At 36.2% G+C, this 22,536-nt stretch overlaps 1 protein-coding gene across 2 annotated transcripts; it reads left to right on the plus strand.

Annotated features, from left to right (window-relative positions):
* Positions 1 to 3,805: 3,805 nt before the first annotated feature.
* LOC114240148 (very long chain fatty acid elongase 7) lies at positions 3,806 to 21,779 on the plus strand. 2 transcript variants are annotated; one of them, XM_028170595.2, is made up of 7 exons: positions 3,806 to 3,928; positions 14,673 to 14,739; positions 15,371 to 15,558; positions 16,825 to 16,902; positions 17,401 to 17,490; positions 18,150 to 18,359; positions 19,215 to 21,779. In XM_028170595.2, exons 2-7 carry the CDS (start codon positions 14,685 to 14,687, stop codon positions 19,608 to 19,610), a joined length of 1,017 nt encoding a protein of 338 aa, XP_028026396.2. In that variant the 5' UTR covers positions 3,806 to 3,928; positions 14,673 to 14,684; the 3' UTR covers positions 19,611 to 21,779. The 2 variants fall into 2 exon arrangements, with proteins under 2 accessions (XP_028026396.2, XP_028026395.2); XM_028170594.2 differs by lacking the exon at positions 3,806 to 3,928 and adding an exon at positions 12,014 to 12,156.
* Positions 21,780 to 22,536: the final 757 nt, after the last annotated feature.

The following is a 22,536-nucleotide window of genomic DNA, read 5'->3' on the forward strand; positions in this document are numbered from 1 at the left end:
CGAGTTTTGTTTGTTTTTGGGAATCCACCCTTTAATTTTCTTTGTTATGCTTGCTTTGTTATGAAGATAATACCACCACATAAGTTCGTAAATACCTTACTAAAAATATTCATGACACAAATTAAAGGAGAAAATATAGGAAACCGTGCTGGAGAATATGAAGATACCGATATGGACGAAAGATAGGAAGAGCCTAGTATTTTGAATAGGATGCGATGGTCTATTTTCTGATAATAGATGACAGGCTATTATTTCACCATTTTACTTCTGCTCTGAATATTGGCAATATGTGTGATCCAAAATATAATCCTTTGAAGGAAGCCATCTAATTCTGTGTATTCGAATTCATAAAAGTACTAGATAATATATCGGTCGGAATGTGTCTTATTGTAAGGTGAAAGATACAAGTAAAGAGGCTCCCCTTAACTGAAATATTACGGCGCCACTAATAGCTTGGTCGAGTGGATAGTACCAGATTTTTCTCCGTGAAATGAAATAAATGCTATATCTATCCCTTTTTGTAGGCGTACCCATACTTTCAGTAGATAATCAATATCGAATGAAAAATAATATCAATCTATTCTCAGTTTGATCACATACTTTAAACAATAACAAAAGGTTATCAATAAATAAAGAGTATATATAATATGTTGTCTCAAATACATGATAGTGTGTGTAATGTTTTTTTTTTATTTTATTGATTTAATGTATTTTTATGTTTAATTTAAAAAAAAATAACATACTGCTCTCCTTCTCTACATTCTCTATAAGTGTGGGAAGTTCCATACTCCTCGGGCCGCGCAATTTTCGTAAAAAGGACTACAAAGTTTTTGCTTCACGTATTAATATATAGATATTGCTATTTATTTCTCCTGACCTATCAGTGTAAATACGACTGTCGCTCATAAGAGTATCATTTTATTGCCTTTTTCAATGAGCACATCGCCCAGCTGGTGAGCATTATAGTTCATGTGCCTATTGATTATTGGTTACTCATGAACATCAGCACAGTCAGGATAAGATCAAACTACTATTTAATGCCGAGCGCTCTGAACCAGTGGCAGTGGGCTGGCCATATATGCCGCAGAATTGACGATCGCTGGAGCAGACGGGTTGTCGAGTGGAGACCGCGCAGCGGAAGACGAAACCTGGGACGCCCCCTGGCTAGGTGGTGCGATGACGGACTTTCGGCGCACACTGCGGTACCGTAGGTCTGGTGTAGCCGGTGTGGTGGAGCTCGATGGGGTTTAGTCGGTAGTTGGTTTTGCGGGACGAGCGCTTCGCGCGCCTTTTTCAAGGCGTAGTCTCCTGCGAGGAATTCGGGGAGGTGGGAGACCTTGACCCTCCTCGACCCCCTCTTCCTCTCAGGAGGCGCCGGAGTCCGACACAACCTGGCTCGTTACCCCCCCGGACCGGGTATCCCTAAATGGATTCCCTAACGTTAAAAAAAAAAAAGTGGTGCGATGACCTCCGAACGGCAGCCGGCAAGAAGTGGATGAGGAGAGCCGCAGATCGGGCTCTGTGGTGTGGATTGGGAGAGGCCTATGTCCAGCAGTGGACGACTGTGGGCTGTCGATGACGATTCTGAACCAAAACTTATACAATGACTTACTGAATTATCGCACATCATGCTATTTAGTACACTGATGATTTCACAGTCACGTAACACACCCCGACAAGTCAAACAAAGGTGATGCAGAGAAATTGACAATAAGTGCTTCTTCTAGAAAAAAATTACAACACTAAGCAGATAAATCTAAAATTTAATTATCCGATTCTCCGTCTGATAAATAATATAGTAAATATTACGTTACATCAATTCAAGAATGTAAGCCGTATTCACGTATTCTTCGATTTTTAATTAGCTGTCTAGTGACAGACACGCGCCATTTGAATTTTAATTGTAGGCAAATGTAACGCAAATACAGCCCTTATACAAGTACGTCACGTAATTACAATAGCAGTATTACAACGTTGGAAAAAATAATAGCATGAGCTAAAAGTACTAGGTACGTGCTATGAAATTGATAAGTGTTCGCCCAATGTTCAATATTCAACCGTAATTGCTGACACCTAAAGGCTTAGATTCGTTTTGAAAACTTAATAAATAAATACTCCATCAAGATCAATAAAAAATCAAAATATATTTCATTGATCACACTAAAACTGCTCTTTACTGATTTTAATCAAAATATAAAGAAATTCGATTGAAATGTTTTGTTTTTTCCTATTTATGTAGACTAGTGGTTCCCCGGTAGTCGAAATTCGACTATCATTAATTGAGATTATAAATTTGAACATTACTATTGGTTCTATTGTCAGACTATAGATAGATATAGATTTCGCCAAGACTACACCATAGACAAATAATATTAAAGACAAACAATATTAATTAATAATAATTTAGAAGTCGTCGTGCCCTAACGGATAAGACGTCCGGTGCATTCGTGTTGAAGCGATGCACCGGTGTTCGAATCCCGCAGGCGGGTACCAATTTTTCTAATGAAATATGTACTCAACAAATGTTCACGATTGACTTCCACGGTGAAGGAATAACATCGTGTAATAAAAATCAAACCCGCAAAATTATAATTTGCGTAATTACTGGTGGTAGGACCTCTTGTGAGTCCGCGCGGATAGGTACCACCGCCCTGCTTATTTCTGCCGTGAAGCAGTAATGCGTTTCGGTTTGAAGGGTGGGGTAGCCGTTGTAACTATACTGAGACTTTAGAACTTATATCTCAAGGTGGGTGGCGCGTCTACGTTGTAGATGTCTATGAGCTCCAGTAACCACTTATCACCAGATGGGATGTGAGCTCGTCCACCCATCTACGCAATAAAAAAAAAAAATCTATTCTCAATTTTACCACAGACTTTAAACACATAACAAAGAATATATATATGCGTGCTGTGTCAAATACATGGTAGTGTGTGTAATGTTTTTTTATAATTGATTTAATGCATTCTTTATGCTTAATTAAAAAAAAAATTAACATGCTGCACAACTTCTCTTCTATACGTGTGGGAAATTTCATAGCGCTCCGTCCGCGCGATTTTCGTAAAAAGGGGTACAAATTTTTTACTTCACGTATTAATATATAGATGCTAAAACCTTCAACTATCACAAGCGAATACGAATCAGGGCTCCATTCTATGTTATGTGTTTCAGATAAAAAAAAACCACGTGTGCCACTCGGGGACTGCCGCGGTAAAGCTATTGCATAGCATTTTTTATCAACTTATGCAACTATAATTAGACAATAATAATTTAATATTAAAACAATAATAAAATAAGACAATGCTATATTTATAAACATTAACAAAAGCAAAACATTAACTGTCCCCTTCACATTCATAAGCTAGACCGCGCAAGAAAGAGATGGGCAGACTTTTCATGATGCGCATGCAGTGCGACATCACGCCGCGCGCTTATTCACAACTACACAAGCGCAACGTGTGAATGAGTTGAACGCGAGCTACATGGTAGGCGGAGTGGGAGCGTTAGGTTTTATTTTCGTTACGGAATTTCTTGATTCGGTCGCCGCGCTCAAAGCCCGCGATAAAAGCCATGCAATAGCTTAAAAAAGAATTAATCGAATAATGAAGCAATATGATCGGCTTTCTCACAGTAAGCGTTATTAACACTTGAAATTTATATATACAAACATTCTTCGCAAGCCTGCATGAAACGATAAGCCATTAAGCATAGTGGCTACAGTTACTCGAAATTCGTTGCTGCTGTATCAATGTAGTACAATTAGAGAAAATCTAAGGGGTCCGTGCTCGTTATACATTGCGTGTTAGAAGTTTATTGTATATTAGTAAAGCGGTCGATACACCGCAGTGCTGCTTCACGCGCGACGTCAAACGGACGGTTCTGTATTTTCGTTTCTCAAACCTATTCCGAGCGACTTAAAGGGTTTCACGGGTGAGTTTTTTAATGTAATTTACGAGGGCGGAAGTTTGAATGTTGCTTAGATTTTAGGTCATGGAATATTGATATAGTGAGGGGTTCAGTATTTGAGTTTTTGTTGTGTATTTCTTATTTGTTATTTAGGACTATTTGTTTCTGTAATCTATTCTATTCTGTTACAAAAAAAACTTTGTTAGCTTTTTCGTAGATTTAACTGAAATCGAAGGAAACTCGTGGTTTTTACGGTTCCCTGAAGTCGAAAAACGATTAGAAAATTCCTAGTTTTCCAATCCCCCTCAGAATCCTACAAGTCAGTGGTGAAAATAATCCTTGCTTGTGATTAATATTAATTTAATAAATGCTGATGAAAACACTGCATTAAATTTACGTGAATTTCACCACACATATTAAGGAAATTAATTCGAAATTGTAACAGTAATTTGTACATTGCAACGGTAATTACACCAGAAATAGACCCCAGTATATCTATGTGAGCTCACAATTCACCCTATAATCCAATTCTCTGAAATTTATCGCAGTGTATTAAAAAACAATTGGTAATGTTTCCAAAGAATCGGAAAATTTATAGTAAATTGATTTAAATAATGTAAGAATAAACGGCTACAACGCCTTAAATCATGCAACGGGGGTGCATAAATTGAATCTTTTGAAATTATTGCAATAAACCTTACAATAATAATCCACTGAATCTCTTTCTATTTTAAATTTATTTCATTATTGCATCTGCATCAACATTCAATCTCAATAAAATGTTTAGTTGCTTATTAGAATAAATGGTTAATAGACTCTTTATTCTCTAGGGCAGTTTTATAAGCTGCAACCTGAATTATTAATTTTTTTATTGTTTTTAATTTACAAGATCGAATGCGCAAATGAACAAAACAAAACGAATACTATCGAAAAACTAATTACAAAAACAATTGAATTACGAATGTAAAATACTTCAGTTTGTACATTAGCACCAGTCGACCTACTGATTTCTAGTCGATGGACCTTTAGACAAGCGACATACTTTGTATATTATTATTCTTTGATTTAGTACCTTCATTAGATATTTCATAAGATTCATCGTTCTATTAACACCAATCTATTGTGTTCTTCGTATCAATGAACCGATTAACTTTTGCGACGCCTGTAAATTAATCAGTTCTAAATGAACCATTTACTACAATTGTTTGTATTTGAGTCAAATTTGGTATGATTTCCACAACGCAATATAATCTATTCGAACTAAGAAACATTTAAAAGCAATGATGCTACAAATGATATAGGGCGTTGTGCAAGGAAAACTTGTAGGATACATTCAAAAGGATTCGTTTGAACAGAAACTTTTCTTCCTTCTTAATTAAGCATGGACCGATGTATGTACAATCGCAATGACATTGGAAGTAGTTTAAAATAGAAATCCATTTGAAAATTTTGCACTATACAATTTACGGTACTGTAGCAATCGGTTCTCATGATCTAAAGGTTTTTGAAGTTATAATTCTTTAGGCACGTTATGAAAAATTTATGAGAGTGAAATTTTACGATGCGCGCGTACTATGACACAAAATTAACAGAATGAAGTTGCCCACTAAATCGCTCATTACAATACGACCGACGTAACTTGGCGAGTCTGAATATAGCCGCAAGTGAACTTTCCGAACCGTACCGAGAATTACCGAATTTATACGATGTCAAGAAAAGGGATGTCAAATATGCGTGTTTGAGGATCTTGTTTAAACGATTTTTTTTCAAATTGATTAAATTTTAAATAAAAAAAAAGAAATAAATTTAATAAAAATAAAGTATAACTTCTTACGCGCGTACATAAGTACACGCTCCCTTTTTTTATAGCCGAATTTCAAAACTTGAAACTTTAGAAATATTCGTATTAAAAAAATTCTGTGTCTGAAACAATTAAATTTGATTGAATTAATAATTCACGCATGGAAATCAGGGTCTTTCACAATGTTGACCAAGAACATGCCTCACAGCCAGTTCTCAATATTGTAATCGAAAGGACTGAATAAGGTGTATTGAGAACTATAGTTCACCCTCTTTGTGTTGAAAGAACTGGCTACCAATATAGACCAAATTCATCGCTTTTTGGAAACTATTGTTTTGCCTAATAATTGATATTCGGCCAGAGTCACTGATACCTGAAGATATAAGTAGGGAAGGATATAAGTAGGTCCATTTCTACGAAACAAACAACCAGGAAAAGAAAATTTGTTCACAAACAGAGAATATAAACGTAATTAATTGTTTTGACTTTGCCTATTTATATTTAGTTTACTTTTTACTTCATTACTCAGGTTAGCCAAATTGAAATATGAAATTCACGATACTTCTTTAGAATTTGTTTGTTAGTCTAACATCTATACATCATCTATATTTAAAAAAATCTAACGGTTAAATAGCGCTGGTGTTTCATACTGAATTTAAAATCGGAATTCGTATAAAGAAGGTCTAATAGTCAGCAGTAGGCGTAAGTTCTTTCCGTACTTGAACAATCTTAAACAACAACAATTGCGCTTGTCCTGTCTTCTGCATGATTCATTGTTACAGCTAATTTATCATCATTGCTTTCGTCTAACTGAGATTTCGCAGACTACAAAATGATGTCACCTTTGAACTTCTTTTTTTTTAAATAGTGTTAAAATTACAAGTTATTATTAATGACAGTTGTAATAATAATTATCAGTTCTTTATACAGTGTTAATAATAGTATTTGTCAACTGAAACAGCTTAAGTAACGTATATCTTGTTTGCGATTGTTATAAACAAAAAAGAGCATAAAGAAGTTTCAATTGGCTAACTAGTAGTGCACTTTTTGAAGTGTTCTTTAGGCGCTTTGAGAGTAAAATTTAACTCTCGACAGATTCGTTACGGCTAGAGAGAAAAGATACAATTTAGGAAGAGCGAGAGTGAGAAAATAGACAGAGCGTCTCGCGAACCACATGACCGTGGACAAAGTGAGCTAGGTCATTTCTTTTATACACAGCATTCCCTATTACGAAAGAAATTTGATTTGATGAATGAAAAATGAAGAAAACCGCAAAAGAAGTTTCACTTCTTTCACGTTGACCAAGTTGCGTACCATTTATTTGTATTTACAATATAATTTAACACGTATATAAAACGCAATCGGAAGAGTCCAAAAAAATGAGTGAAAATATTCGCAACTACGATTCCTGTTCATTCCAGTTTGATGCCGATTTTACATTACAATGTAATTAAGATTGCGAATTCAAGTGTCAAGGTGAATAGCGTTTACGGTGCTCTCTGTGGGCTTGGTGATCTTAATACCAAATCGTTTGTGATAGTCCGAAATTGATCCAACTATTCTCATGGGTGTCGTAAATAGCAACTAAGGAATCGAACAGAGAATACATACAATCTGAATATACGGTATTACCGGAGCTTACGGTAAGACTTATGAGCCCGCACGGGTTGGTCTCCATACTACTATCTATATATTATTATTAAGACGTGAAGCAAAAACTTTGTACGCCTTTCATGAAAACTGCGTGGACGGAGGAATATGAAGTTTCCCATACTTATAGGTAGAGAATATAGAAATGGAGTGCAGAATGCTAATTTTTTTTTTAAATTATGCATAAGCAATACATTAAATCAATAAAAAAAATCATTACACACACTACCATGTATTTGACAGAACACATATTTATTTATAAATATACTCTTTGTTTATTGTCTATTTTGAAGCTATTGCATAGATTTTATGGCGAGCCTTGAGCGGAATCATGAAATTCCGTAACGAAAAAAGCCTTCCACCCCTCACTACGCCTACTATGTAGCTCGCGTTCAACACATTCACACGTTGCGCTTGTGTAGTGTTTAAAGTAAGAAGTCTAAACACCGATTTATGTACTATCAAAATATGTGATATAATTTCGTGGTTAACACAACGATAACGCGATTCAGCTTTTGCGTCAACCGCCATCTATCGGCGACAAACGGAATTGAAATATAGAAAATTATATCACATTACAAAGCGTTGGGCGTGTCATTTTCTATCGCTTAGTCGAAGAATTTTATTACTACTCCTACTACTCATTCAGTGATTGGAGTGGTATTAAAAATAAACTAGCTAAACCGTTGATTTTGGGCGAATGAGAGTTAGAACTAGCACCCAAAGGCGTGTCTCTATCCCATATGGCGCCCTCTAGTGAATGCGCGGTCAAAATGGAATACTCACAATGTAGCAGATTCATTGAAAGTTAGCCCACTGAATTTCTCGCCGGATCTTATTTTATTGTTGTTTTAATATTAAATTATTATTGTCGATTTATAATTGCTAAATATTAATATAAGTTGATAAAAAATGCTATGCAATAGTTTACCGCGGCAGTCTCCGAGTGCCACACGTCTTTTTTTTAGTTGGAGTTTCTATAAAAGCGTATTTTGTTAGTTTTTTTAAACTATTATTTATTATGTGTTTAAAGTCTGTGGTAAAATTGAGAATAGATTAATATTGTTTGTCTTTAATATTATTTATCTATAATTTAGTTTTGACAAACTCTGTGATTACAATAAAGAAGTATAATAGTGTTTGGCAATAGAACCATAATAATGTTTAAACATAAAATTTCAATTAATTATATACTACTTAAAGAATGATTCTGAACAAACCATATAAAACACAATTGCCTTGTGGTTGTGATTCAAGGCCAATCTATGATACAAAGAAACTATAAACCGACATTACTGCAGAATACTACCAGACCTTTCATGAACATAAAATGGCGCACTGCGGAATAGTCAAGCAATGCAGTAGATTTTCCACTAAAGGATAATATTATTTCTAACCACCAAATAACTTTGATTACTGTATTGTCTGGTTCGTTTCAGTGTAAACAGACTTTAAAAAATGTAATCTTTGGAAAAAGCCAGCAAAATATATTCTCTTTAAGTTATCTATACATATAAAAATGAATTGCTGTTCGTTAGTCTCGCTAAAACTCAAGAACGGCTGGACCGATTTGGCTAATTTTGGTCTTGAATTATTTGTGGAAGTCCATAGAAGGTTTAAAAGGTAAATAAATATGAAAATGCTCAGAATTACATGAAAATAACAATTTTGTTTTTCCTTTGATGTCGTCGTCGTCGTCCCCCCCCCCCGTCGGACGGATTCCTTTTGTTTGTTTTAAGTATGTTTTATACAAAAGTTCAGGTCTTTTTATCGATTGAAGCACTATGAAGTCGGTCGGGTCAGCTAGTCTATTATATTTTGGAGTAGTAGTGATTGATTTTGTGAAATTAGATTTAAAATTTATACTGCGTCGCTTAATGCCCCAAATGTTAAGTATTAACTTTAATTGGTCATAGCCCCGATATAATAATATAAAACAACACAATCTAGTTTTTGGTTCTTCCGCTCCAAAATGTGCATAGCATATAAAATCGCACCCAATTTAAGATTTAAATCCAACTACCAGAAAACAAGATGATAGATTCCGGTCACGATGCGCTAGTGTTAGAAGAGCCATATGGAGTAGTCTTCACCCACAGTTTGATTATCATTTTCAAATCGGGCTTCAGTAAGTAGAAACAAGAAAATTTGAAAAGAACTACATTGTATTCTATTATAGTTACATTGTTTCATCGTATACGTGAAATGAAGAGCATTCATTGAAATAATAAGTTTGTACACTGTTATGATTCTATTGTCATGGACTATTATTTTTCTATAATCACAGATTTCGCCAAGATTACGCTTTAGACAAAATTAAATATTAATAAAGACAAACAATATTTAATCTATTCTCAATTTGACCACAGACTAAAAGCAATAAGAAAAGTATGACAATAAACGAATAGTCTGCATGCGTGTGTGTGTGTCAAATACATGGTAGTTGTGTGTAATGTTTTATTTATCGATTTAATGTATTTTTTATGCATTATTTAAAAAAAAACATATTAATATTCTGCACTCCTTCTCTATATTCTCTATAAGTGTGGGAAATTTCATACTCCTCCGTCCACGCAATTTTCTTAAAAAGGGTTACAAAGCTTTTGCTTCACGTATTAATATATAGATATACATTTATCATGAATAATTAACGAATTTTATCAAATATCAACAATTCAGAAAGGGAAAAAAGTCAACATGAACACCCTTAGAGAGCACATTTGCACGTTCACATAATTATTATTCAGCTCGACATATTATTCTTTAATTTATATTTAACCGACTGAATATTTTAAGTTCTGAGGAAAAAATAGGGTCGGAACTCTTCTTTGAGTAAAGTGGTTGATTTCATTAGAATTACTCATATCTGACAGAAGCTTTAAGCTCTGATTAATTTTACAGCTAATTTGTGGGCAAGTAATATTAATGATGCTAGAAATACAGTTGAACCAGTGCCTACCGTAAATATTTACATTCAAATCCCGCTTGAATGTAATGGTAAATAATGTCATGACACTGAGAGCAAACCAATATTTTTCTCTATTGTACAATCTCAAAATAAACTGAGAAATTCTAAAATTGACTGAAAACTATAAATGTCTTCCAATCCCATCCACTCTTTTTGTTTCTATTTTTAATTGTGGGAAATGTCAAATAGCAGCTTCTAGTTTTAAACAAAACTTGTATCCAAAGTTGAGCAAATTTCCAAATGAAACAGTTGAAGATAGAATCGTGACACTCGTTTTTTTTCATTGAGTTATTAATGTTACAGAATACTAGCATCAAACGAAATATGTCCACTTTCTAGACTTAGGCTAGATAGGGATTCCCCAAAGTTCGTCACAACGACCAATTTTGCACTCCACATATCCAGCGTATTCCTGCAACCTTCAAAAGAAGAATGGTTAACCTCAACAGTTATTTGTTCTCAAAATATACTGCTACCAGCGTCGCAATTCTTCAGACTATATCGGTCATTTAATTCTTCTGCATAGGTCACCCTATGAACTCACCCAAAGAGCAACGAAATGGCCTCTTGTGAGTTTTTTTTTTTTGCTGCCTACCGCTAAAACGGGAGTCCGCACGGGTAGGTACCACCACCCTGCCTATTTCTTTCGTGAAGCACTAATGCGTTTCGGTTTGTAGGGTGGGGCAGCCGTTTTAACTATACTTGAGACCATAGAACCTATATCTCAAGGTGCGTGACGCATTTACGTTGTAGATGTGTATGGGCTCCAGTAACCACTTAACACCAGGTGAGCTGTGAGCTTGTCTACCAAGCAATAAAAAAAAGAGCTCTTGCGGGTATCATATCTTATAAAATATAAGAGAACCAAAATCAAGCCTTGAAAATTGCATTATAAATAGAGAATGAATTGCGTTTAGTATGAAATACTTTTTTCAAATTTCATCTCAAGGCTCCTTTTTTTCTCTTGAAATGGACTTTTTTTCAACGCTCTTATGAAAAAGTCAGTTATTTTCTTTTAAATATGATATAGAATATTATATAGAACGTAATATAATCTAATGAAATTTAAATGAATTCGGTTCTAAATATTTCTTGAATCGACCTTGTTCAGGGCAATTTCCTTCGCTTTTCGCCAAGTTTACCATCCCTGATTATTCGAAGTCACGCGATCGCCATTTTACGAGTGGCCCTTCTAAATTGCGACATGTATTATTCAAACTAACTATGACTTGGCTATATCGTTGGGCTTTTAAAAATGTCTTGTTGTCTGGCTTTTGTGCATATTTTAGTTGTTCATCGTTATTTAATAGTTCATATTATGATATATCGGCCTTTGTATGTACTTTACAAAAGTATCCTAAATTGCAATACCCGAGTAAAAATGAAATTATAATTTTTTGATAAAAATAATAATTTCAAGTCTATCGCCGAACCACCGCTGCACGGTGTCCGCGCCACAACGCTGAACCACCGCCGCACCACCGCCATTTGGCGGAAAATTCCGCCGCACGCTTCGAAAGAAATCTCCCAGCTCCACCGCACCACAGCCGAAGCATAGCCGAACGTTTCGAATTTTTTACGTTTATACATTTAATAGACACTGGACGTGAAAAACGTTTACATTCACACACACACATATGTATGTATATGAGAATGATATGTCACTGCTGTAATGCAGCGGTGGTGCGGCGGTAGTGCAGCGAACCCACTCTTATTAAACAGTCGCGGCTGTGGTGCGGCGGTGCTTCGGCGACCATAAAAAAATTCAAATCGTCACAGTCATAGTGCGGCGGCGCTTCGGCGGTGATTCGGCTAAATTCTGTTTTTACTCGGGTATGCGAGAACACATTTCCTAAAGTAAATACTTATCGAATCTAAATCACTAACTTTGCTATAATTTTCGTTACAATTTAGTGTCATTTATTTTTATGAATCAAAGTTCAAAACTGTTTCCAATATTGCGCTGGTGGTTCCATGAAATATGTGGCACAGTAAACTAAAGTGTAAAGTGCCTATTCAGTATGAAACTCACTTTACATCCAAAGTAACGTGAATACCACCGGCCACTTTAACTATATTTTTTAATTCAGATTACGATATTGCTCTTGGCTAAAACAGGCAGCATTTTTTTATTTGCTAATATCTTAAAATTTCTGTGTATATAGCAGAGCCTACTGTAAGCCTCTACGAGTAATTACCACCTTCCTACCTATTTCTGCAGCGGAGCAGTTGAGAGTTCAAACTCATATCCCAAGATGATTAATAATATAAACGTTGTATAGTATCCGCGACTTAATACTAGAAGAACTTGATTACTCGTCAAACTAATAATTAAAATAAAAGGTATCAGATTCTTAAGTATGGTTCCTGGCTCACTGTTGCCGTATAGATTATACATTCAAGCCCTAACTGCTATCTTGTGACGTCACGATGCCATCCCAACCCTATTTGCCGCGCTAGACGGTGGTAATAGCTTTCGCGTACGTCACCATTCGTAATGAATTGGGTCGATATGTGCTTTAGTGATTTACGAAGAGTCTGGTTCCTTAGCTAGCTATATTTACCTTACCTTAGCTATATTTAGAACAAACAACATGAAAGACCTCGAAAACAGAGTTTAACTTACATTAATCGAATTCGGTTAAGAAAACTGATTTTATTTTTAAAAAACTTGATTACGCGTGAAATTCTTACAAGAATTTAGTCTGAATCAGAAACTTACTAAAAGAAAGTTGAAATAAATGCACGATGATCAAATAAAGAAAAAGCGACAAATACAATCGAAATAGACAAAGAATCCTTTGACGAGAAGACGAATAATGAATGAGATCCTAAAACGATTGAAGAGAAATGTTTCCTCTCTGTTGCATTGCTATTTATTAGCCACGCTAGCAACTCAGTACCAGACAGCTCGTAACTTTTCACAAGAAAAGAAACAGAAACTATTTAATTCGGACAAATGAAATAAAACTGTTTCTGAAAACAAGGCGAACAAAAAGAAACAAAAATTATAAATTTCCATTTACAATTATTATCATTCCGTTACATAATACAATATCTTTCGACGCACACACGGACAAATCCGTAGCTCCACCTACGCTTTTGACAGCACGTCACGTAATCAGAAAATCGAAATGCGTCACGCCATTAAATCACCCTGTTATATTAATAGGAACCGAACTAGCCTAACATTAAAACAAATTACTCAAATTTGTTACTGGTATATTTAGAATTCTTCATTAGCAATTTAATATCAACAACATTTATATTTAGTGTAACGATTTAATCAGTAGCTTTAGGTTTTCACGTCAGGTTGACACGTCCGGAAAAACATGTATGTGGAGAGGCTTTTTGGTGAGCCAAATATTCTGGGAGAGATGAAGGCACGGAGGCTCGAATGGCTTGGTCATGTAGTGCGTATGGAGCAGGATCGGGCTGTGAAACGGGTGTACGCAGGTGTAACGGAGGGACGCCGTCCCGTAAGGAGGCCCAAGTACCGCTGGTCTGACGCTGTGGAAGGAAATTTACGTGAGCTCCAAATGTCGGACTGGAAAGGTGTTGCGCAGCGCCGGGATGAATGGCAAAGCTTATTGTCGGAGGCCAAGACCCACTTCGGGGTCATAGCGCCAGCTCAGTAGTAGTAGTACTAGTAGTTTAGGTTTTCAACATAATATACAGACCTGACAGATGGTCTTTGAGGTAAACGATTTCGGGTACTGCTTCGATCACAATGATCTATCTACTACTACCAACTCGCTGTATCTCTCAGTAGAAGCAGCATCTTTGCCTTAAGTCCAAATTCAGTCAAGCGTTTGCTTTGTGGTCAAAAACAAGATGATGCTCAAAAAAAAAACAACAACATTATAAATCTTTATGTATGATTACGTTTGATTGGGCATCAAAATAACAACATATAAAATAACAAAATAATAACATACAACGCCGCTAAAGAAGTTTTCTCTTTAAAAGCTACTAAGCTTGTTTCTGCTGAAAAGCAATGTGTGTTTTTTGGAAGCGGCTGAAACTCCTTGCTTAATAACACGCGTTGGAGCCTCGAACGAGAGCGCCCAGACGAGAATAACGATAAGGCTCTTAGTACAGATTGCATCAGAATCACTCCCCACCACATCCTTGGATACGAGACAGGGGGGTGTCGGTACCTCTACCCTAAACGGTTCTTACATCAGCAAAACCTCCATTAAACTATTTGAACGATATCTAATCAGTAATGAACCTACTTAATTTTAAAACCATAACTTGTTGATTTTTATTTCAACGTCAAATCTTTAAATGTCATCACTGACGTTATCTTTCAGCAAATTTAATCATCCTTAAACATTATTTTTCAGGTGTTATTGAAAATGAGCTACTTAGAAAAAGTTGACAGTTACCTGGATTCCTTGAAAGTTGGAAAAAGTAAGTAAACAATATTCAGTTTTATTTTCCATTAGATTCAATTGTGACTCAATGGTATTTATTACGCAAATCTCAAACTCTATATCGATAATAATTCCCTAATCGATTAATAATTCGAGGTCGTATTAGCTACAAATATATTTATCACATAAAAAGGTTTCCAATTCAAAACATTATAGTCTAATTTGAGATTGAAATAATGTGGTAATTATGGTAAATAATGAAACATAATCTTCGGATGTACATGACTTTTTATTTTTTACATAAAACTATACGACTAATTGTTGCTAGGCAACAACTATTCTTCATAATAAACTTGTGATGGTTACATATAGTAAGAAGGCCAGTTCTAACAAATAATCTGGTATTATTAGACCTCCGGCTTCTAATATAACGAATTTTACTACAAATCAGGCACCAGTCGAAGACGTAGCCTATTCAGACCAAGCTTAGAACTCATAATGGAAAGCACCAGGTTTGCTCAAGAACCAGATGCTGCGTAAAGTAATCTGTGGAAAGACACTTTAAACATACGAAATACCAAAAATTATAAGCTAACAAAAGGAGGTACACTTGAAAATATCTTAGTAAATATTAGCATCACTCATAAATTTACAAATAACAATTCCAGGTGCCATGGTAGATTCTTGGTTCATGATGTCGAGCCCGATGCCGATACTGTCAGTAGTAGCAGTCTACCTCATCCTGATCAGGATCGGACCGAGGATCATGAAAAATCGACAACCGCTCCAAATGAACAAGTTCATGGCCTATTACAATGCTTCTCAAGTTCTTCTGGCAGCCATGATATGTTTTAAGGTCTGTCTACCTTTTCGGATTCTCCTATTCTCTTCTATTGATTTTGGTGAATAGACATTCTTCCGACATGTCCGCATATAGGAATGTACGCAAAAGTACGGGATTGACATAAGCTAGCCCAAGTTCACGTCTGATCTATGTCGCTAGAATGAAGTTTGTTTAGTTGTCCCTGTTTATTCGGTTACGGGTCCTTTTATTTTTTTCGGGTAGAGTGCCGAACCTCCTACGAGGTCCCCGCGCAAAAGGGGTGCGCGGGGTATGTGAGACTCAACGGTCTGCAAGGTGTTGTAAGCAGACTGCGGGCCCAAAGATTTTAGGGCCCACACACTAAACGACTCCCCTGCACTCTTACACCGGACGTCCGATCCCCTCCGAGGTCAGAACCCGAATGAGGTAGGGGGGTTACCGCGGTCAACACTACAACCAGACGGCGCGGCTCATTCCAAAGACGCCCAGCCGACGGACCCTTCGAGGCGAAGCGAAGGCTCTGAAACGTCGGCCGTCTCGGTACGGCAGCCCGTCGGGCCGCCCAGACGGTGCCGCTGGTGTCCCGGAATACCCCGCTGGACCAGAACCAACCCGCCGGGTCGGGACGCGATACATCGTCAACCGCTCGCTCTATTTACTCCACGGCAGCGCGCTAGAGTGCTGGTAGCGCGCCGCGTGGCCTCTACCCCCTCAGGTCGCCCCTTGACCTTCACCAGGGGGCGGTTACGGGTCCTAGCATCTTTGTTTTTTTATGTTACTGGAGCCCATAGACATCTACAACGTAAATGCGCCACCCACCTTGAGATATAAGTTCTAAGGTCTCAGTATAGTTACAACGGCTGCCTCATCCTTCAAACCGAAACGCATTACTGCTTCACGGCAGAAATAGGCAGGTTGGTAGTACCTACCCGTGCGAACTCACAAGAGATCCTACCACCAGTAATGCAGCAGTAAACTAGAATGTATTATTTTCAATGACCGGGGCTTCAATTATTTACTTTAATAAAGTTTATAATTTTCTATTACACCATTGGCCATCGAAGCAGTGTTCATTTCTACCTTTGCCGTGTACCACCCGGGTATACGACAAGTCCTTCAAACGAAGTTTGAGTCCTTGGTGGTAGACAGCGATAAGAGTTTGCCCAGAGGCAGCCCTTGAAAGCTTTGGCGACCATTAGCCATCAGGCTAACCGTATGCTCGCCTGCCTTCAAAGCCAATTAACAATTTCTAATTAAATACGAGTTTTAAAACAATCATTCTGTGTTGTCCTTTTCCAGGTCTTCAATCTGAATCTGTTTAGAGATGGAATTGTGTATGCAGGCTGCAGATATCCATCGAATACACAAAATTCAATGGTAGGCGTGCAAATTGTAATTTTAAAATCTATTATACGATTTACATACCCTTTCCCAATGATTTTACCGAAGCTATATCGCAATGATATAAAATGGAATGAGTTTTCTAAGCAAAGCATAATGCACGTAATATTAAATTAAGATGTTCATACTTTATAATTTGAATTTATCGTGGCTTATACCTTCATCGGCTGAGCCTCATGCCCAGGGTTTGTCAAAAGAATCTGTCGAGGTTTTTAGAGTTATCGTATTAAGAATCACCGGTATTATATCTTAAAATATACGGATGTGATACATAAAATATGTAGTCTTTAACTGCCAATAATAACGAACTTGGTGAATAAGATGATGTTAAGTTGTAGAGATCGTCACCATCCACTTTGTGACATGGGGTGGAAAATGTGTCACCATCCCTCAATCCCGATTCTAAACCACGATTTACTTGATGATTTTAACTTTGTTCATGGTAGAAGTAATTCAATGGCGCTTTTTTTTCAGTTACTTGACTTAGGCTGGTGGTACTTCTTTGCAAAGTTCACTGAACTTCTCGACACTGTATTTTTTGTGCTACGAAAGAAAAATAAGCAGGTACGTGTTTAAATGAAATCTCATACAAAATCACGATATAACTATATTAAAATTCCCTTGAAATTCATTTTGGAATATGAGGTGAACGTCTCCTACTATTTGAAGTGAAGCACTACATTGCTCTGGGACCGATATAGGTAAAATGGTCGCACCGACCCGTGCGGACTTACCGTACCTCCAGTATTATCACCAGTTAACTGAAGTAAGGTAATGCAATACTCAAAGTACACTGCTACCCATTCTCGAAGGAAGGCCTTAATCACACCCTTTACAATAATCACGATAAGAGATGGGGTAGTTTTATTTTATTTATTTATTTATGTACAAACAAAAACTAAGACATAGTACAGAGTAATAGGAAAATTATGTACAACGGCACTGCTTCTTCTGCTCTGTGGTTCTAACTTAATTCGACATCATGCATCCAAATGGAATGGATTTTTTATGGAAAAATCTATTTTTATTGAATAGGTGCAGGTTTTTTAAATCAGCTAAGAACGAGTGAAAAATAGATGAATAATATGGATTCGCATATTAAAATTAATACACTCCATTGTTAAAGAGATCTTAAAACTAAACTAGCTTTTGGATTCAGTAGCCCAAGGATCCAGTGCTTTTAGAAATCAGTCAAAAATTAATGGATTCGTTTTATTTTTCAGATCACGTTTTTACACGTCTATCATCACGTGATCATGGCCCTTTATTCCTGGAGCTATTTAAAGTTTGCAGCTGGCGGCGAGGGTGCAGTACTGGCCCTGCTGAACTCTGTAGTGCACGTCATCATGTACACTTACTACCTGCTGTCCGGTCTCGGACCACGTTTCCAGAAGTATCTATGGTGGAAGAAATATGTGACCAAGATGCAACTTGTTAGTTTATTCACATAACCGTGATCTTGTACTTTGGTTCTTGTAGCTTTAAAATTGTATTTGTATGGCGTGTTATCATCCCGCTAATATAGATGCCGCCAGTCTGCCTATTTTGTCCTTGAAACATTAAGACGTCCACGTTTGATGTTTAAGACAGCTCAACTATACAATTAAGACCTTAGACCTCAAGTCTCAAAATGGGTTGCGATATACACATGATGCTATCGATGGGCTCCGGTAGCTACTCAGTACCAACTAGTGAATTAGCTGACTCATCTGTGCAATAAATGAATAAAAATTAAAGCGTTAACTATAAAAGAATTATAGTTTAAGGGCTTATGAGAGACCTTGTGTTATATTTTGCATTTGGAATCACCGTCTACTTGATCTCGTATGTGTTTGTGTTGTTTCTGATATTCGTAACGCAGAGTTAAATACTTACTAGTAATTTATGGCACGTTTGTTTGTTTGAAAATGATCATAATCAAAACTTAACAAAATACTTACCGATGGGATTGAATTTACTGTTTGACGATGGCTTTGTGAAATTTGGTATATTCAAACGAAAGTAATGTTTGTACAGGTTCAAATACTTTAATACTGTACACGATTAAATAGGAAGTAAATTAATTGAGTATTGAATATTTAGGGAGAAGAATATTGAGAACCAATCGCCTTATCACAAAATCGATCTTTGGTAAAAACGGCTCATCGCCACTAGTTCATATATATCATCACCAACCCAATCAAGAACGCATTAATTTATTTTTTCAGCCCTTTTACATTAAAATATGAAGATAAAAATATCTATTACACATAAAAAAAGCTTTAATCGATCCATTTATGTTTTTACAGATACAATTCGTGTTGATGTTGGCATATTGCGCTTTCACACATTTCTCGCCGCGATGCCAATACGCCGCAGGATTTACGTACTTCATATGCACTAATATAACAATATTCTTGTTTCTGTTTCTCAATTTCTATTCGAAGAGTTACAAAGGAAAAGAGAAGGAGATAAAAGAAAAACAGAACCTTGATGGATCGAAAGCTGACGGTTGTAATAATGGTTATTCTGTAAATGGTGCTTGTGGGAATGCCTGTAAATTTGCTAGTTTAGAAGATGTACCGCACAATGTTACTGTCCCGTGTGGTGATTTCACGAAGAATGGAAAAGTCTTCCTCAGCAGACGTACTGCAAAAGCTGCCTTCGGAGACAAACTTGATTACGATAGTATTATTAAGAAATGAATAAGTTCCTAATTCAAAGAGTCATTGAGACTGAAGCTGTGATGTGAGGGGACGTAATAGTTGATGTGAATTTTATTAATGTAAATGAATGATATAATTTTAAAGAAATGATTAAGAAACCTTTTGAAAACGACGAAATGACTATTAGATTAAACTAGAATATACCCAGTGAACGAGATTCGATCGTAATCATTGACACCCCAGGACTTAGATTCGCTAAGTTTTTTACATTTTTATGTTTTGCTTTGATGTTGACAGTTAAAAATAACTTTTTTCTTTTTTAAATATGAGCACTAACAAAATAAACTACTAATAAAAAAATATTGAAAATGGTACTTATACATCATACATAGTCAAAAGCAAAACAGTTCAGTACCATAATACATATAGGTATGTATTTTATATTCGGTATGTTTGGATCGTTCGAAAGATTTCTTCTTACGAATATTCTAATTGTAAGTATATGATTTACGTTTACGTCACGATGTTTTAATGTAAGAACGCTATATACATATATTAATTGAATAAATTGAGGAAAATCAGATCAGTGATAAAAATTGGCCTAACCAATTGCGTTGAAAAGCCAACCGCACAATAAAAGGGGGGTTACTCAAATGAGCTTACTTTGAATGCATAATTTTCAATGCACGATCTTTAATAGGGAATACATTTATAGGTAAAAACTGACAAAACATAAACCGAACCAAGCTACCATTTTGTTTTCAATTCAGTGAGCTTTAATAGTGTAGTGTTATGGTTTATTCACACACTTCTCACATTAAAATTGCAGGTATTTTTTTAGTAGTTTAGTATTTTTAAATAGAAACTGTATACTCTTAAGCTACACATAGAAGTTATTCTACTGCAATTTAACCAGGAAATTAAACATTTGGATGTGATTAAGCAAAAAGGTGCAATAAATAATCATTGCGTTTGTAAAAATTTATTTTGTATTTTGAACTGGTTCAGGACTAATTTTCGTAATGGTACGACACAGTATAGTCTGATTATTCAATGCAGGATCAACAAGGATTTATCAGCCAGAGCATAAGTATGTAATCCAAACTAAATTGTAACATTACGGGCTATCAATATATTATAAAGATGATTAAAATAATAATTGTGAAATGCGAACGTAGAATACTTAAAAACCAAATATGATCGAACCGTGAACTAGGTAGTAAACGTAGGCTATGTTAGAATTATTGGTACCGTCGTGCTAAGTCGTCGCGGCCTAGAGGATAAGACGTCCGGTGCATTCGTATCGAGCGATGCAACGATGTTCGAATCCCGCAGGCGGGCACCAATTTTTGTAACGAAATACGTACTTAACAAATGTTCACGATTGGTTTCCACGGTGAAGGAATAACATTGTGTAATAAAAATCAAACCCGTAAATTATAATTTGCGTAATTACTGGTGGTAGGACCTCTTGTGAGTCCGCACGGGTAGGTACCAATACCCCGCCTATTTCTGCCGCGAAGCAGTAATGCATTTCGGTTTGAAGGGAAGGCAGTCGTTGTAACTATACTGAGACCTTAAAACTCATATCTCTATCTCCAGTAACCACTTAACACCAGATGTCCTGTGAGCTCGTCCACTCATCTAAGCAATAAAAAAAACTGACGTGATCTGAACACGCAACCTTCCGATTGATTACAATCTCTAAACAAAGACCGGACGTGAGTTTTGAAGGTTCGGCAAAGAGTAAATCATCCACCGAGCTAGTATTTAAATCCTCGATAGATCGACAATCCAAATATTAGTATTCCGTACTGGTTGGTATTTATGTAAGCATATCTTCTAATATCGTTAGCGCAATTTAGGCATTTGTCACATATCTTCTGTTCTATATGATAACTACTGCTACAATGTTAAGTAACTATAGAATGTACACTTTAAAAATTATTGAATATTTTTTTGAATAAATATTTTTTGCTTGACGCTGCCGATTTAATAAACAGTTAATTTCCGTCCAAAACGTGCTGGAAAGAGGAATTCTATGGCCTATATAAATTCGTAATTTGTTTATAAGGTTAAGATAAAATCTTTTGTCTAATAATAAAAAAAAAAATAAGTAGAGGCCGCTGTTTTTAACTTTATGTTATATTATTAAGATGATGTCACATATCTGTCGAGCGTACCTTTAAAATAAAAAATAACTATATAAATTGTGGTGATGTTTGTTTTTCAGTTAAATAAAAAAACAACCTTTTGTTATTGACTTGACATTGACTTACGTGACCGAAAATCAGCTATTCAAATATGTGTATATATATTTTTTCGTTTGGATAATTTCTTTATTTTTTATTGTCCTTGTGGACCAACCGGATGGTGAGTGGTTACCGTTGCCCGTGGACTTCAGCAATGCCAGAGGCAGAGCCAAGCCGCTGCCTACCGCTTAATAGTCTCCACAAGCCTCGTTTGAAGAAGGACATGTCATAGCGCTCGGGAAACACCGTGGAGTGACCGTACGTGGCAAAAAAGGCCTCTGGAAACGCACTGTCGATGAACGCAGCGGTTCCAGATAATATGGATGACCTCTGCTCCGATGGCGGGCTCCGATATACTATCTTTGTACCAGTACCCGTTGTTGGTGGCACGTGTCGAATTTATTTATTTATTTATTTAATCAACAATGTTTCAACAGCATTTAACTAGACACCGGGTACAGAGGATGTTTTCACAAACATGAGCCAATTAAAGAAACACATTATGTTTCCAAAAAATGTTAACATGATTAATGAACACAGGTAGTCCAACTAAGGTAAAGGTAAGAATGAAGAAAGACAAATGTTATAAAGTTAATGTTATAAATTACTAGCGACCCGCCCTCACTTCAATTCGGAAACTGTAATTTATTATTGATTTCTCCACTATTTAATGTATTTTATTATACATATAAACCTTCCTCTTTAATCACTCT

The sequence above is a fragment of the Bombyx mandarina genome, chromosome 22 (genome assembly GCF_030267445.1).
Source record: "Bombyx mandarina strain Sakado chromosome 22, ASM3026744v2".
NCBI lineage: Eukaryota > Metazoa > Arthropoda > Insecta > Lepidoptera > Bombycidae > Bombyx > Bombyx mandarina.

Coding starts and splice junctions, on each gene's coding strand:
- LOC114240148 (XM_028170595.2), top strand. CDS start 14,685: ATGAGCTACTTAGAAAAAGTTGACAGTTACCTGGATTCCTTGAAAGTT. Junction 14,740..15,370: donor TTCCTTGAAAGTTGGAAAAA/GTAAGTAAACAA, acceptor TAACAATTCCAG/GTGCCATGGTAGATTCTTGG. Junction 16,903..17,400: donor CGAATACACAAAATTCAATG/GTAGGCGTGCAA, acceptor CTTTTTTTTCAG/TTACTTGACTTAGGCTGGTG.